Source organism: Hippocampus guttulatus, chromosome 4 (genome assembly GCF_054856545.1).
Source record: "Hippocampus guttulatus isolate MCC_2025c chromosome 4, RoL_Hgut_1.0, whole genome shotgun sequence".
In the NCBI taxonomy this organism is placed as follows: Eukaryota; Metazoa; Chordata; class Actinopteri; order Syngnathiformes; family Syngnathidae; genus Hippocampus; species Hippocampus guttulatus.
This window is the reverse complement of record NC_141264.1, coordinates 15,858,424-15,875,296: the sequence shown is the minus strand read 5'-3', so window position 1 is coordinate 15,875,296 and position 16,873 is coordinate 15,858,424. Positions and strand designations below refer to the sequence as shown.

Sequence of the window (16,873 nt, the reverse complement as noted above, 5' to 3'; positions counted from 1 at the left end):
AACACATACTCACAAAGGGATATGTAGTAATTAAATTGCAATGATCGCCCTATTTTAGCTTTCACTTTGAAGATGAAAAAATAGCACAAGGGAAAAGAGAGAGCTAATAGAACATGAAAAGATCACGTAATTATTCAAAGGAGAGTGGTTACTGCAGCGCAGGAATGCAAGACAAACAAATGGGAAGAAGGAAAAAAAGAAAAAAGCAGCAACGGGTTAAATGCAAATCAACTTTGATTTGAGAAGCTCTCGTCGCTTTGCCGGTAACCAGTGCTGTGATAAACCGATCACAAGCCGTCACGTCGGCCTCTGACCTGACGACCTTTGACCTCCTCACTGACTAGAGGAACGGAACCTGTACTTGACCTATGGCCAATGTATCACTAATAAGCCGATTCCCCACCCTTACAGGAGCAGTGCCTATGTCAATAGGGGTGTGCGTGCGGGCGCGGGCGTGTAGCGGTGATGTGAGTTGTGTCTGCAGTGCGATGCTGCAGATGTTAAGACCAGATGGTTCGGATGTAAATATTGTCTTGCTTTTTCTGGTGCTTCCATGTATTACTAATTCTCTTTTAAATTAGGTAGAATGGCAGTACTGAGGTACGAACAGGCCGACCCTAAATAGAGGGCAAATCAACATTTTCCACAAAAAATGTAGGTTGGATCTCCTGTCCTGAAAAAAAAAAGAATAATTATATTCAAATATAATAGGTCAATATGTGAATCTGCGGGCGCTGAACTGCAAGTATGCAGGGGTCCACTCTGGTACATTTTTCTCTATTGACTATTACATGGGTGATAGGTGTACATCCATTTTTCCTTGACGATCTAAAGCAGTTTCTCTGTGTCTTAATAAGGCAGCCGAAATCCAAAAGTGGCTGTGACTTTTTACGAAACCGTGGGGCAGAGTGTGCTGTGTTGGTCATTTCGGGTGCCGTGTTCCCCATTATATTGCAGTTCATCGTGCATGCCGACGGGATGTTTCTCTTTTTTTTTTTTTTTTCAAGCGACCATCTTTTTGTTGATTTATGATGTACTGCAGTGGAACCTCTGTATTCGACATTAATCCATTTCAGAATGTCCGACTAAAACCGAATTGTACAAAATCCAAAGCAATATTCCCCATAGCAAATCATGTGCAGCCAATTAATCCATTCCAGACAGCGGAGTTTGCCTTTAAGATGTTAAAAGTTGGTATGTATGTACCTCGTTTAATTTGTCAACATTAGATCCCCACTGTGCTGACTGTTGCAGGTGGAAACTTCTCAATGGTTTCCTGTGAGCAGGTGAAACAAAACACTGCCGTCTCGCTCTCTCTCTACCTGTCTTCTTCCTTGGTCATTAAAAGGCTGCACTGATTCACCCCCGCACCCCCCACCACCCTTGTCATGAATCTTTAATCAGCCTTTTTCAAGTGAGTGGGCAGTCTCAGTGGGGCACTGACCTGCGGGGCTGCTGAGACACACTTTCGGATGTAACTTATACCATCACTGCACTGTGAGCCTCAGCGCCAAATGCCGAAATAAAAAGGGATGGAGCAACATCTCTGACGACGTGCTGACAAAAAATAAAGGATAGTGCAATTAAACTCCTCCACATGCCGAGCCGTGACTGTGTTTACTCTCCTGTTTATAGTCGGAGGAGATCCATCAGCCAAGTGTCTCACTGTATTTTAATACGTTTGCAGGTGCATACATGCACAAGTAGTCATGTCACAATGGCAGTAAAGCACAGAAACTACCCGCATCCTTCTTTTTGTGCATCTGCCTCCACACGCTGGCCCCCCGCACACACAATAACGCAGTGGCTTCGAGTAAATGAACAAATAAAATATCTGTGAAGGACTACAAGCTGTTCATTAATCTTTCCCTTCCTTGGTATCGCACACCTTGCTCGTTTCCTCCATCCTCCTCCTCCTCTTCCTGTAAATGAGTGATTTATCAGCCTTAATTGCCACTCGGCAGTAGTTCACGTGGTCATGTGACCGCCAAACGACAGCGTGTGATAAATACAGGCAGAAAATTAAAAGCGAAGACTGCTGCACTGCCAGCATCACATCTGGAGGGCACGGGTACGTTTGGGATGTGGAAGAATGAGAGAAATCCACTTCCTGGATACAAAAGCAGAGATGATGATGTCAATTTATGTGTCATAATGACAAGTGAATCAAAAATATTGTTTGCACAGCTCCTACAATCTGGATCTTATTTTAGACACCACACCACACTGAAACGTCACGTATGAGCTAATGTATGCAAAATGTGTATGTCAACCTAAAACAGCTCAAAAAAATCCTACGACAAAAACTTCCACAGTTAAAATCAAATCCAACTAGATCACAAACATTATATTGGAATGATTGTCAAAGTGTGGTAAACGGTCCCCCTCTCGTGGTATGCCAAAACATCATAACCTACAGTTCAGTTGTATTTAACTTTTTTCGGGACAATAAATTTGCATTTAATCTTTGAGAACTGTTTTGAACCTTATTGAGGTCATTATATGATTCAAATTTCAGCCACAATAGAGTTTAATTGAATATATTATTATTTGAATAATTACTTTTTTTCATCCATAGGTGTATTCAAGTTTTAAGTCCAGTATATCCGCATATAATCTTTTAGAACACCTACAGTTGTTTAAACTTTTTTTAAAATTAAATCCAGTACAGTACATTTGTTATGTACACTTCAATTGCGTTTAAGTACTGTACACCACACTTGCATTGACTCAATCTTGCAGAAGTGTTTCTTTTCAACTATTTACTTTTCATTTTTCTATATTTTAACAGAGTTTTAATATTCAAACTGTGCATAGTGTCACAGCAACTTATATTATTATCAAATATAGTTTTTAAGAATGAAACCTGTCTCTTGTAAAAAACCTTGTAAAAATAACCAATACCCTAATAAATAAACAAAAAACAATTTGAAATTACAGAACTAAAGTGGCTTCCTGTTTTATAGATCTCACTTGCCGATGTATCCATCCATTTTCCACAAGCGTCACAGGCGCAGTGGAGCCTGTCCCAGCTGAATTCAGATAGTAGGAGGCGTACACCCTGCATATCACAGGGCACACATAAACAACTACTCACAATCAAACCTAAGGACAATTTTGAGTGGTCGATCTGTGGGAGGAAACAGGAGTACTGGATAAAACCCACGCAGGAGCGGGAAGAACATGCAAACGCCACACAGGAAGGCCGGGCCGGACTCAAACCCACGACCTCTGCACTCTGAGGAAGGAAGATGTGCTAACCAGTCTACCATCGTGGGGCCCTGCTTGGCTATACTGTCTAAGAGGAGAAAACTATTAGAAGCATTTCTCAGTATGATTCAAGGCCATTCTGCACTAGTGCACCCCAAAAATCACATTGTTTTCTGTATTGGATCTCATTAGAGTGTGACCTAATGCATTGGCCGTTGAGCGTAGGTTACGACTGAATAAAGGAGCGTGCGTACAAGCAGGTCGCAGCAAAGTGCCCCCACTTCTTTATTTATTTGTCGTATTAGCTCGCTACTTTTCCCCTGCCACTTAAAATTAATGTCATCCGGCGGAAAATAGAGGCCGAAAGCTAAAATTCAGCACTTTCCCAGCAGCCCGGTTATTTATCAAGCTAACAAGGAGGAGATGCATCCCGTTTCAGCCCGGGCTCGGGAAATATGTGCCATTAAAGCTCATTGACGGTGCTTCCATGTTGGAGGGAGTCGGGGACGGCCACCGCAAGATGGTTGAGACGAGATGTGAGAGGAAACGCGCACATTGTGTCCACCCAAAGGCGTCGCCGTGATACATAATCTGCATGTGTGTGTATGAGAAGTGTTGCTGCTGACGGCTATAAAAATAGGATCCTTTAGGGCCTACACAAGACACAGTTTGGCGCCTTGAATAAATCATGTCGCCAGAGTGATCTTCGCGCTCATTTTCTGCTGCGGAAACAAGTCCTGAGGACTGTTATCATTGTCCCGTGTTAACATCTCTGCAGTATGGGGCCAATTGAATTCAATTAGACACAGTCGTGGCAAAAGTACTCACAGTATACACCAAGTGTTTTTTTGACAAACAAAACCCTCTCGCTGAATGCAAAACACCATAAACAGACTAAATGAAACCAGCATTGATATTGCAATAATTGTAAACCTTTTCATTAAATACTTCAACACAATCAGTAGCAACACGAGCAGGCATACGTTCTTTATCCTCTGCGACTAAGGTTACTGCAGTATAGAAGCAGTGCTTGTCTACTGTGTTTCATTATCAATTCTGCATGTAGTATGTCTCCATGCGTTTTATCGCTGCCTGGTGGCCAAGATGCACACTCCAGAATGAGCAGCACAATGCCCATTGAATTATCATGATACACCAACTGTTTAATTCTTTACATTCAATTTTATTATAGTACTATTTTATAGTGTTGAGTGATTTTTTTTTCTTCACATCACAAAATGTTTGTGTTTTCTGGGCCAATGGAACAGATTATTTGCATGTCCATTCATTTCAATGGGAAAAGATGATTTGAGAAGGTTATGCATAAGAATGTGAGAGGATGATTATGGAATGAACTAAAAAAAATAAATCAATTCAACTTAAGTTGAGTAACGGGAGCCGCTGCGGTGACGCAAGGGGAACAAAGTGTGTGTTTGCTGTGTGAGAAGGAGCAGGAGGACGCTGCAGGCGGGAGGAAGGCTGCAGGCTGAAAGCTGCAAGCCATACGTGAAGAAAACATGAAATCGCACCGCTTTCCTCACTCAACCACGCTGCCAGCACCCAGTCGCAACCCGAGGACAGCAGTGGCTCAGAGGCACGCATACACACATAACATCTTTACAACTAATCACATTTGAATAAAACAACACAATCGGGGCAAACAAGTGAAAACCTCAGGGAGATGATTGTATATTAACATAAGTTGAAAAGAGGAGCTGATGTTTGGAGGTGGGGCTGCAGGGTGCAGCTTTGAGATGTAGCAGAAAGTAACAGAAGAAGAAAAAAAACCCACTTAAAAAAATGATTAAAATCTATACACACAGTTGTTCTGTGTTTGTCGTGTGTATCTTTAAAACTGCTGATGGTTAAATAAATGCCCTGTTTTATGTCGAACACGAACAAGCACTCAAGTCAGAACAGGCGTACTGATGAGGAACTTCTGGATGCATTCGTTTTACGAAGCGCTCATTGTATTGGGGTCACTGGCACATTGTAATGATCACTTTTGGTACTTCAGCAATGTGTTTTCACTTTCATCACGGGTCTGTTGAAATGATGGCCTCATGTTCTATACTGAAAAATAGTCAATGCTTGAACGTGATTAAAATGTGGTCAGCGGACGTGCAACATGATGTTCTATTGACATGATTTTGCTGGTAGGCTCTGCTGATATGGTGTTCGAATGATGTGACGTTCTCATGTTTGAATGATTCTATGAGTTCTAATGACATGATGTCATGTTCTAATGATGTGATTTTCTCATGTTCCTGTTCAATGACATGATCTTCTCAGAACTGAACTGCAGCTGCATAAATGAGAGCGTGAAAAAGGGAAACAAACAACTTGCAGGTGGAGGGATGCAAGCGAGACAGAGTTCTTGGAGGTGTGGCATTGCTGCGAAATTGCTCCTCATAGCTGTCTTTTTCTCTGTGCAGCAGTTCTGTGTAAAAGCTACCAATACGGAATGCAAAGATCGAAGTTGATAATTTTTCCAGCGTCTGCCTCTTGTCCCCACTTTGGTAAGTTCTGTCCGAAAGGCACAGGTGAATAAAAAGTGGCACGACTGTTCACATGTCTGATGTGCCGTTTTTCTGGAAACTTTTTGTGAAAGGGGTTACAGTGCTTGGATGTTTGTCTACATATTTTCAATTGAGTATTTTTTTCACAAGTCGATACTAGCGGTCAGTCCCCCGCTCACATGGTCTGTTAACGTTTAAATTATTAGCCAGTCGAAATAGTGCTTTTGAGCGTGCAAATTCCCCTGCACGCTTAGACTGTATGAGAAATGTCATATAACTCGACCTCTTGACCCCATGGGAGCATCGTGGCATTGTTGCCTACACTTTGAAAGACTGGATATTTTTTTTTGCAAGAAAAAAAAATGAGTGGGAATTAGTTAGCATGATTATTGACATATTTTAATATGCCGGTTTTGATTTTAAAAATGTATTTAAATTGCATGCTTGGTACAGAGGGAACTGGTCAGCCACAAAGGTATGTTTTTGTGCAGAAAATTGTATTTTTTTATCTATTTATTTTTTGCATCATTCATGGCTGTAGGATCTCCTTCGAAAAAGGAAGATGATGTAACCACAGTCATTAGCTTTTGTTACAGGAAGTTTGAAAGCCTTTTTAATTGTTGCAGACTCGGCACAAGAGCAGACTTTAATGTTTTGAGAACATTAAAATCAATGAGTACAAAAAAATGGCCATTTTTAGTGATTTATATGAGTGATTGAACATGATGCACAACAGTGTATGGTATAAAACCAACTTGAAGGATGCCATGTTTGGTAACTCGAGCAAGATTTTATATTTCCTAAAAAGTAGTCGTTTTGGAGATGCGGGTATTTATATCAGTAAAATGTATCCACCGATCACATTTTTCATAGCACTCAGCGTGTTACACAGGGCACATATTTCATCGATGACAAAAAGCAGTCACACCGTCGAGTCTTCAATGTGCTACTTGCGTCTTCAGGCGCCACACATTTTCAGAATGACGGAGCATTTTGTGTTGATCTGGAAAAAGAGTGAAGTATTCTTCCTGCTGCATGGTAAACTTAGCTCATGCTGATGGTGTAATTTCCGCTGTCCGGCCTCTCAGCTGCACTGTAAAACCTGATGTGTCCACTGTGTGCGTTTGTGTGCATTTGTGTGTGCGCACGCATTGGAGGTTAGAGCCAGAGTTGTATTACAGTGCTGCTGATGAGTCGCCCGGCTGCGAGGCTGATACCTCCGCAGCACCCAGCACATTGACCAGGCCTTTAAATAAAGCCTTCGATCTACAGCAGTACAGAAGGTCATCGCCTGCCTCTGGTTACCCTGCCTGTCTGTCTGTCCATCTCCCACCTCCTGTCCGCCCCACGTGTCCGCATCCCAATCAGACTGACCCGAGTCCTCCCATACTAAGCATGTCCGTCTGCTCGTTCCACTCAAATAGCAGAACATGCTGGGTCGTTTAGTGCGTTTAGTAGAAATCATTTATAAGCAAAGGGCGGATACTCGGATGTGTCTGAAAGATTCTCTTAAACGATTATCTTGTTGTGTTGGGTATGTTAGGAGTGATGGTCAGTGCCAACAATCCTCAACTTTTAAACTTGCTCAATATTTTTCCTGACAAATCCTTGACTGGGAGAGAGAGACGTGTCACAATAATTGGCCTAAATGTGAGCATTTTTTTGTTAAAAGATCTTTGGATGTCTCTGATTGATTATGCTGAGCATTTATCCACTGGTGTGATACGTGTTACTGATCTGCTCGTAAAAGGGTACGGCTAACAATCGTCAGTGTTCAACATTTTCCATGGTAAATTCTAAAGTGTAATATCAACAGTCCGTGCTGACAGTTTTCACTCCCTCACAATCAAAATTAATTGTAAATGTTGCATATAATTGTTCAATATTTATGCCGGCAAATCCATAAACACAGTCGGGCCAAAGTTGAGCATTTTTACTCCCTTCCGACAAAGGTCAGCAAAGGCCTGATTCTTGGATGTCTCTGAAAGATTATCCAGTGTGGTGTTAAAAGTTATTTTTCCTCCTCCCTGATCTGCTCTGAAAACGGTCGGGCCCAACAATCGCAAATGTTAAACCTGTTCAATATGTATGACAGCACTTACACTTACATTACGGTTAACACAAAAGGGATGCACAGCAGCAATTAGCTGTTTGTATAACATGTCTCATAAGTGACTCACCACAGCAGAAATGACAAGGAGAGGAGTTACTCATTGAGCAAACAGTTGATGTAGCTTCTTCTTGTTCTTCTTCTTTGCACTTTTGGGCAGTCTGGATGCCCTGTGGCACTGTGCTACCTCTCACAGGTCAATTTTGGTATTACATCACACGATTATCTGTATCTGAGGTGTGTTGGTTATTCCGAAACACCAAATATGTAGTGAGAGTTTTCCTCGTCATATGTGCGATCTCTCATATTTTTAAGTCAGTTCAGATTTTTTTTTTTAATCTGTATTTTTATGCTTGTGTATCTCAACCCCTCCCATCTGCTGTGTCAGTCAAATATGAACTATAAATAAAGTCAAAATTACATGCACAGCGTCTGGCTCCTCGGAGGGAGGAGAGTCGGGTGAAGGAGGTTCACAGGGTCAGCACATCAAGTGAAAGGTTTTTGGCCTTATCCCCCATGAGCGCGCCGTGTGTCAGAGCCCCTCCTGTCAATCAAGCGCTTCTTGTCAGAGAGCGAAGAGAGAGAGAGAGAGGAAGGAGTGCGGTCGCCGACTGAGCTAAATATCAACTGCCAAATGCATCTAATCATAAAAGGCTCCTCGGGGAGTCGGCTGTCAAAAATCTGCATGGAAATAAATCGGTACACGCAAGCGCTTTGTCCACAAAAAAGATCTCGCCTGACAGTTCATCATTTTAACACAGATTTATTTCACTAAGTTGTCCCGTTTGAATTATTTCTGAACCTTCGGAGGCTCACGGGAGGAGAAGGAATGCTTTTACAATTGACAACAGTCAAGATAAATTGTGATTTGGGGTTTGAATTTTTCCTCGGCACATACCATGATGGGGGGGAAAAAAACTAATCATAAAAACACCTTATTGAGAGAGGTTTCGTTGAAAGTATTTGTTCAAAAGATGCAGGTTACCTCTAACTGAGGGTGATGGGACGTTGAAGTCCAAATTCTCTATCACAGATGGAGGAATTTTCTTGATGTCCTGAAATGTAGAAGAGATTGGGAATTAGTTTTAAAAGCAAAGAAAGACATAAAGTGACTTTGCCGGAAGCCACAAGTCAGATTTCTGATGTAATATTTGGAAAACATATTTTGTTTGACTTGCAGTACAAACCAGAGTCGTACCGAGAATTACACTTCATTTTTCAAGTCAGTCTTTTCTGATGCATATTCTTTGTTTTGTTCCTTAAAAGTGCCTTTGACAACTTACAAAAAAGCAACACACCATACGTGGCATTTATGAATTTAAACATGACCACAGGGGGGAAAAAAAAACAACGACCCACAAGATTTATGTAGATTGAACATCAGCATTAAGAAACAAGCGTCCTCAAAACAGTACAAAAAATGTAAACCATAAATCTTCTTTCTCAAAAAATAATACTTGGCCGCACTCCTTGAAGGAGAACCGAGGTGCAGAGTGACAAAGCAGATTATGCCGCCTCTCTCCATACAGCTGCGACAAACAATGACAGCCATTCACGTCCTGATAATCCCACTCGGGTCAAATGGACTCTGCCCCTTTCGACTGCTCTGGAGCTCCCAGTAGCTGAGGCGCCACGTCGTGAAGTAAAACAACGGTCAATATGTGACTGGAGTGAAGCCGGTAAGATTTCACAAGAATTTACTAGAATGTTGGATTAAAAGTAATGCTTTAATCACGACAAAATGAACCATTTCGGTGGGCTGATTTGAAAGTGTTTTTTTTTGTTTATTTTGACCATGACGGAGATTGGGGAAATCAAGTTAACACAGCAGTAATAGTCACACCCGTGTTAGCCTAATAGGACAATTGACATCATTTTTAATTTCCCAGCATAATATCAATAAAAAAATAATGACATGCAAAATAATAAGTGTGTTTTTTGTCTTTATGTCGCTGTAATCTGAAAGGTTTGAATAGAAATGACTAGTATTGACGCACTTTAGGCTAACAGTATATAAAAGCAACAAGAAAAAGGACAAACAAAAACAATGAGCAGCATTGAGGGGGATTAACAGATTGACATATTTAATTTAAAGAGATTACAAGATTAAAATGTTGCTTGCTGGTATATACCAAGTTAAATAGGGTTGAATTACGCCGGACATTCCAACAATGACTGAAAATGGGAAATATAATATTTTTGTTGGGGAGTCAGGAAGAGCTCGAAGAAGTGGCTGGGGAGAGGGAAGTCTGGGCTTCCCTCCTAATGCCGCTGCCCCCGCGACGCGATGCTACTGATTTAGTCACACAAAAATAAAAATGAGGAAAAAAATTTTGAGGATGCATGTCCACCATCGTTGTGACACGTATTGCTCAGAATTCTTGTTTCCTTGAAATTGTGTGTTTTTTAAATTATTATTATTATTGCTAGTTAGTTGCTGTGGTGTTCATGTTGATAAGAAACTTCCCGTGTGAAAATCAAGTCCATCTGCAAACTGACAAGCTGAGTTATACTGTTTTGCATGATTTTCGATTCAATTCCCATGAGACCTTGTTGCACTGAAACACTTGCCTTTCTTCCACATATGCACCTGCTTTGCATATGTGGGTTTCTTCCAACACGCACATACACACGCGTGGATTGATAGGTAGGGCGCCGGGGCCCACGTGCTACATGGCAGCAGCGTGTGGGGTCAAGGCCCTTCTCAGGTGCAAATGAAAAGCAGAGCGAGGGAGGGAGTGTTTGGAAGCCTGCACAACATCACGGGCGGGTCACCTTGCCTTGCTTTTGAGATCAATGTCTGTTTGACTGGCAGAGACACACACAAAGCGGGTGAATCATCTCTCGCTCTCTCTCTCTCTCTCTCTCTCTCTCTCTCTCTCTCGCTTCATTGAGATGCAGCTACAAACGCGCAAGACTCTGGCTGGCCTCCAGCGCCGCAACGGCACGCGTTCACGCGACGTGCCACCTCCTCCTTCCTTCGTGTTCACTGCATGCGGTCCAAAACACACAGTGGACTCTGTGGCCTGCAAATCAACGCACTGTTGAAAGCGTCAACGGAGACATCACGCGACATTAAATCCTAATTAGTTGAATATTCCCCTTTCAGACACACGCGCAGCATCGAGCTGCGAATATATACATATAGTTTGAGGAGAGAAAAAAAACAAACGGTTTTGCCATTTGTTAATACAATCATTATAAATTGACAATGTTTCACCAGCGGGGTAAAGAAAGATCGGCTTTCTCTGGACCCATTTGGAGCCTCTAATTCGATTTACAAGAAAGGACCACACCTGAGAAAAACAACCAATTTAGTGACAGAAAGCAAAACTTACAAAGTGTCAACCACACTGCAGTCGTGGGCGCACTCATCATGAGCTGATCTGTTCTGTTGTTACACCAGAAATGCATCTCGTTCGTCATACACTAAATGTTTGAAATTTATTGTCACACCTTGTAGGTCACACCTCCTGTCCCCGATTGGTTGTTTTTCTTGGGCACGGTGGATTCCTCTTTACCAAACTACCCTCACAAGATGGTCACCAGAGATGGCTGATTTTTGTTCGCGAATACATTAAACTGTTCAAACATAAAAACACTCACAGGCCACATGACAGAGATTTCCATTGCCAATCGGGCAAAAACAGGAACTGTATCTAAAGAGTCTGACTTTAAAAGCATAATAATGCAGAATTTTGGACTGAGGTGTATTTTAAGAGGTTAGGATTTCGGTCATAGTTAGCACTGGTATACAGTAGTACGAAACCATATTCAGGACTGTCTCGGCAGGCTGCACAAGAGTCAAAACAGCAATAAAACCTCCCGATATGATGCAGTGCAGCTGCAGCCCACTGTAAACTACAACTCCAAAAACAAAGTCTCATACTGGATCTCAATGAAAATGGAGCAGAAGCGTTACGCTTGGAAAGACAGACTCCGCTCTCGTGTTGGATCGCACTGCGAAATGAAGACCTCAACAAAATGTAGTGTTGCAAATTGAGGAGGAGAGGATGATTCGCTGTGGGAATGTAAAACTCTTTCCGCTATAGATGATAACAACAACAGTCTGGCTTTTCTCCATCTTTGACATTTATTCCACACGATTTTTGGGCTGACACAAGCAAAGTACAGAACAAACTCTACAATGCCAAGATCAAATGACATATTCCCATAGATTTAATGTACTTAGCATCTACTCGACCTCCACTGCACAAGGTCAAATAAAAGACACAGACGGGTGGTCAGCGAGCACTCCGGCAAATGGATGGCGGCGCATCCTTTCTTTGCTGTTAATTTCGAGGCATAAAAGTGAGCTAACGCCGCCATGATTCACATGTCAATACTGATACATTCCAAAGCGATTTCCCATAGTTGACCTGAAAAGTGCACCAGCCCAATACGGTGACAGGGGACAACTACATTATCTTTAATAACTTCATCACAGGGTGGACTGCAAAGTGAGCGACGAGTCAATACGGGGCGAGGAGGAGAATAGAATCACTCTTCATTTTGAGGGGAATAATAATGCGGCCATATGTGCGATGTGTCTGTCTTGGCGTGTTTCATTTGCTGTGTTCGCTTACTGCTTCTTCAGCACAGGAAGTGAAATATCGGCCAGAACACACACACACACACACACACACACACACACACACACACACACACACAGATAGATACAATACACTAACACCAACACTTCCCTCACACCACAATCAGCAAAGTTGGACTTGAGGAGACAATGGCATGGCAGGAGTATTGAAATGTCCAGTTCTGAGTTGTAACATCAATGTAATTAAGTAGAACACACTATTGACCTAATCAGATAAGAAGGCCCATAAATTAGTGGACACACACACACACACTCTAAAAGGCTTCTCCGGGACATTCCTCCAATCGCTTATCATGAGGAAGGAGCAGCAAATCGACACACAAAATCATCATCCAGGCTGTACAAAACATCAACTAATTCCAGACCGCAGAGGTTGCTGGTCACCGTGTGTGTGTGTGTGTGTGTGTGTGCGCGCGCGCGCGCGTGTGTGCACTTTCCCATGCAACCATTTTCACCACAGTGCGAAGTTTCCAGAAGAATCGCAGACATTTGAAGAAAGAACCAAGAACGCCTCTTTTCTTGCACCCCCCCCCCCACCGCCCCCCCATCCCCGCTCAGCACACCTTCTCACGGCCAAGTGCGTTCACCACACACAAACACCGCAAGCGTAGTGACCTTATTCAACAGCGCTTCTCTTCTCTCCTCATGTGGCCTTTTTTTTTTGTCATGTTTTTTTTCGTCAAACGAAATGGAGATCATTTTTACATTTAAAAACGTTGAATCATCTTTAAAAAGTAAAACCGCGTTGCTCTGATCAGCATTAAAATAGTGATCAACTATTGGTTTCAGTTACGCGTCTGCAAGTTGTTGTTAAAAAAAATGTAGGAAAATAATTATTTTTTCCTTTTTTCGTGCATACAGCGAATGCAACAAGTGGACGTCTGTCAAGTTAAAAAGTGCAAGTTTACTCAAAAATCAATCATTGACTGGACACAGCGGTCACGTGTGGACTTAGCTCAGACGCGATATAATAAACACAAGTTTTGCCTTTGTGTGTGCGCGCGCGTGTGTGCGTGCGTGCGTGCGTGCGTGCGTGTGGCTGTAATATTCGGAAAGGATTTCAGATTTCTGATGTTCGCAACAGGTGTAGAACACCAATGTCAAAATGTAAAAATAATAATCCACAAACTAATGCGGACATGATCTAGATCAATGAATGATAATGCACCGTGGACTGGGAAATAAAATAACACCTTGCGTGTCGTCATGTTTGCTGTGTTAAATCCGTGCGTAAAATGCGCGTTGCCCTTCCACTTCGAGGAGGCATTTACTGTCACTCCTCATTCGTATCATTTGAAATTTCTGTTTTCGTTTCATCTCGATCCAAAATCAAAGGCAAACAAAACAACACAAAGTTTTGTGGCGTCAACGTACAGGCCGAGAGTCACGCACGCCGCGCGCGATTGAAGAAAATAAATAAAACATCAGCAGGAGGAAAAAAAAATTTCCATTCAATTGCTGAATGATGTATTTATTCAAGTCCATTTTAAAAGTGTGTTGTCGCTACCTCACTGAGACCACAAAGAGGATATCACAATGACTGATGGACGATGCTTAACATTGGTAGAACATAATGGATTTTACAGTTTGTTTAGCGACCCACAGAGCTTTGCGTAAAATCCTCAAAAGAACAAAAGACTGACTAATAAGCGTTCATTTTGAGCAACAATTTGGCCCACTTGTTGATGCATTCATCGATTGTACTTAGTTTGTGTAGTCAGGGTCAATTAAAACAGTGTCTGTCGGCGCATCCTAAATATATGCAACAGTTGATTTATTTCATTGTCATCCCGACCTGAGCGGGCTCCAAATAGGACGCGAAAAAGTGTGAGAGAGTCCAGATGACGCGTGGATGCTGTCCAGAATCCACAAACGAGGCTGAGCGATGCAGTAAAATACACAAACAAATAAAAAAAGAGAGAAAGGAAACATGACCAGCATGCATGGCTCCACAGTCTGTTAGTTTGTTTGTTTTTCCAAACTTGGACTGTTTTAGTTTGGATGTTTTCACGGGGAAAAGGGGCAATGGGTGGCTCCGAAAATGGCAAACTAAAGTACTCTGAACACGCACGTACAACACGAAACTTAATGTCCGTCCGCTGTTATTAGGTGACAATAGTGAGTAAATGATAAGCGATGATGAATCATTTCAACACAAACCATGACACGCTGAATCGATGCAAAACTAAACTCCAAAGTCGACTAACAAACTCCTCCTGAGAGCTAATCAAATCATTTGATCATTCTCACCCAGAAATGCCAAGACATTTGTCCTCATGTGACATTTCGCATGCGTAATTTTACGCACAAATGAATAAACTGCGGGAAATGAAGAGTTTGTTTAAAAAAAAAAGAGAGAGAAAAAAAGCTGAAAACTTTGTGTTTGCTTAACGCCAGGACTCACATGAAAAACTCCGGGGACGAGGGGTTGTGGTCGCTGGCGGAGCCCCCGTTTTCTCGGAAGCCGGTGGTGATGAGCTTCTCGTACTTCTCTTTGTAGGCGTCCCTCTCCCTGGCCAGCCGGGAGATTTCCTGCTTGAGGTGGTCCACCTGCTGGATGAGCTGCGTCTTCTCGCCCTCCAGGACGTGCCGCTGCTGCACCCGCTTGTAGCGGCACGACTGGGCATAGCCGCGGTTCTTTAGCGTCCTCCTCTTCTGCTTGAGGCGGATCACCTCCTCCTTGCTGACCCCGCGCAGCTGCCGGTTGAGCTCCCGCACCGACATGGTCACCAGCTGCTCGTCCGAGAAGCGCTCGTCCAGGCGCAGGTGCGGATGGTGGTGATGGTGATGGTGGTTGCCCCCTGCGCCTCCGCCGCCGCCGCCGCCTCCTCCTCCTCCGCCGCCGCCGCCGCCTCCGCCGGACTGGGACCCGGAGGACGGGTGGTGTGCCCCCGCGTGGTGGTGGTGGTGGTGGTGATGGTGGTGGGGCGCGCCGGTTTGCGCCGCGGCCGCAGCGATGACCGCCGACACCACGGCGGCCGCCGAGCCCATCTCCTCCCCGGCCATGGCGCCCGCCGGTGCCGCCCCCCCGGCGAACTGCTGCCCCCTGGCATAGCCGTCGAAGCTCTGAAGCGGGTGGCTGCTGCTGATCAGCGCCTCTACGGCGTCCTCCGGGCTAAAGCCCAGAGCCTCGGGGTTAAGCTGCTGTTGGTAGCCGGTCATCCAGTAGAAATCCTCCAAGTGCGCCTTGTGCTCGCTCCCTGATCCCGGACTGGGCGCCGAGAAGCTTGGAGAGGGGGGAACCGAGCTGCAGGGCGTGCTCATCGGGGTGGAAGACAGGGATCCCCCGGCGACCAGGCGGCTGCACTGGCTGATGCTGCGATCGGGCTCCAGCGGCTCCTTTTTCACTTCAAACTTCATCAGATCGAAGTCATTAACATATTCCATGGCCAGGGGACTGGTGGGCAGGTCGGAGTTGCTCATTGCCAGCTCTGATGCCATCCTCTTGCTGTTGACAGTCCTCCAAAGGGGGTGAGGAGCACCTGTCAAAGTGGGCTGTTGAGACACGCACTGAGCCAGCTTGATTTTATTTATTTGGATGTTAGGAAATTTAAAAAAAAAAAAAAGAAGAAGGAAAGTACGGCCGGGGCTCCGCACTACTTGCGCAGCGCCGAGTTGCTTCGGAAGAGAAGTTTTGGTGTATTTTCTTTTTTTTTCTTTATGTGTTCCCCTTCGATGTGACGCAGTGGAGCAGCAGCGGTGTTCCCAGCCTCTCTCCCGGCGTGCGTGAGTCTGAGCGCCGCTCTGCCTCTTTCTGCCATTTAACACTTCATGGCTCCTTTTAGGATTAGCGCGCCAATTTGAGGAAGCTCACGTATGTGTCCCGGGCAAATAGTTGCCTTCCGCTGCCGCTGCTGCTGGAGGAGGAGGAGGAGCAGCAGCAGGAGGGGAGACCAAGAAATGGGCTGGAAGGGTGGAGAAAAAAGGAAAACCCCACCCAGGGATTGATAGATTTCTGTTTTTTTTTTTGTTTTTTGTTTTTGGTCTTTATCTAGAGTAAAACAGCGTTGCTCATTTTAGAAGAGGTGTGACGTCACAAAACTGAAATTGAGCCAAACTGCCAATGAGCTGCAGCATAATAAAAGCTAAACGTTTGTGAAATGCACAGAAAGTATTGTTATTTAAGTCTATTGTTTATTCGCCATGTTATGACGTTGTGGAGGTGTGTTAAATGCACAAAGCATTTGTGCAATTTGCATTTTTTTTCTTAATCACATCAATTGGCAACACTTCATAAGTTAAAAGTGTCAATATCAAATGAATAAAGCATTGCACTGTTGCTCTCAAAAGGGCAGAAAAAACATGAAAGGAATAAAAATATAACAGCAATAAAAAGACAGCTTGACGAATACAAAAGAGCCAGAGATGAACATGTGCGCCCTGGTCGAAGTGCGTGACAGCTTTAAGAAACCCAATGTCGCC

General features: G+C 43.6%; 1 protein-coding gene across 1 annotated transcript in view; it reads right to left on the bottom strand.

Annotated features, from left to right (window-relative positions):
• LOC147206112 (transcription factor Maf-like) overlaps positions 1-16,291 on the bottom strand; it is a 62,238-nt gene extending 45,947 nt beyond the window's left edge. Inside the window, exons 1-2 of the mRNA XM_086108936.1 lie at positions 14,856-16,291; positions 8,825-8,894 (exon numbers count right to left, since the gene is read on the bottom strand). Of these exons, the coding sequence (XP_085965062.1) occupies positions 8,867-8,894; positions 14,856-15,892 (1,065 nt within the window). The 5' untranslated portion in view covers positions 15,893-16,291 and the 3' untranslated portion in view covers positions 8,825-8,866. The remainder of the gene's footprint in view (positions 1-8,824; positions 8,895-14,855) is intronic.
• Between the last annotated feature and the right edge of the window lie 582 nt (positions 16,292-16,873).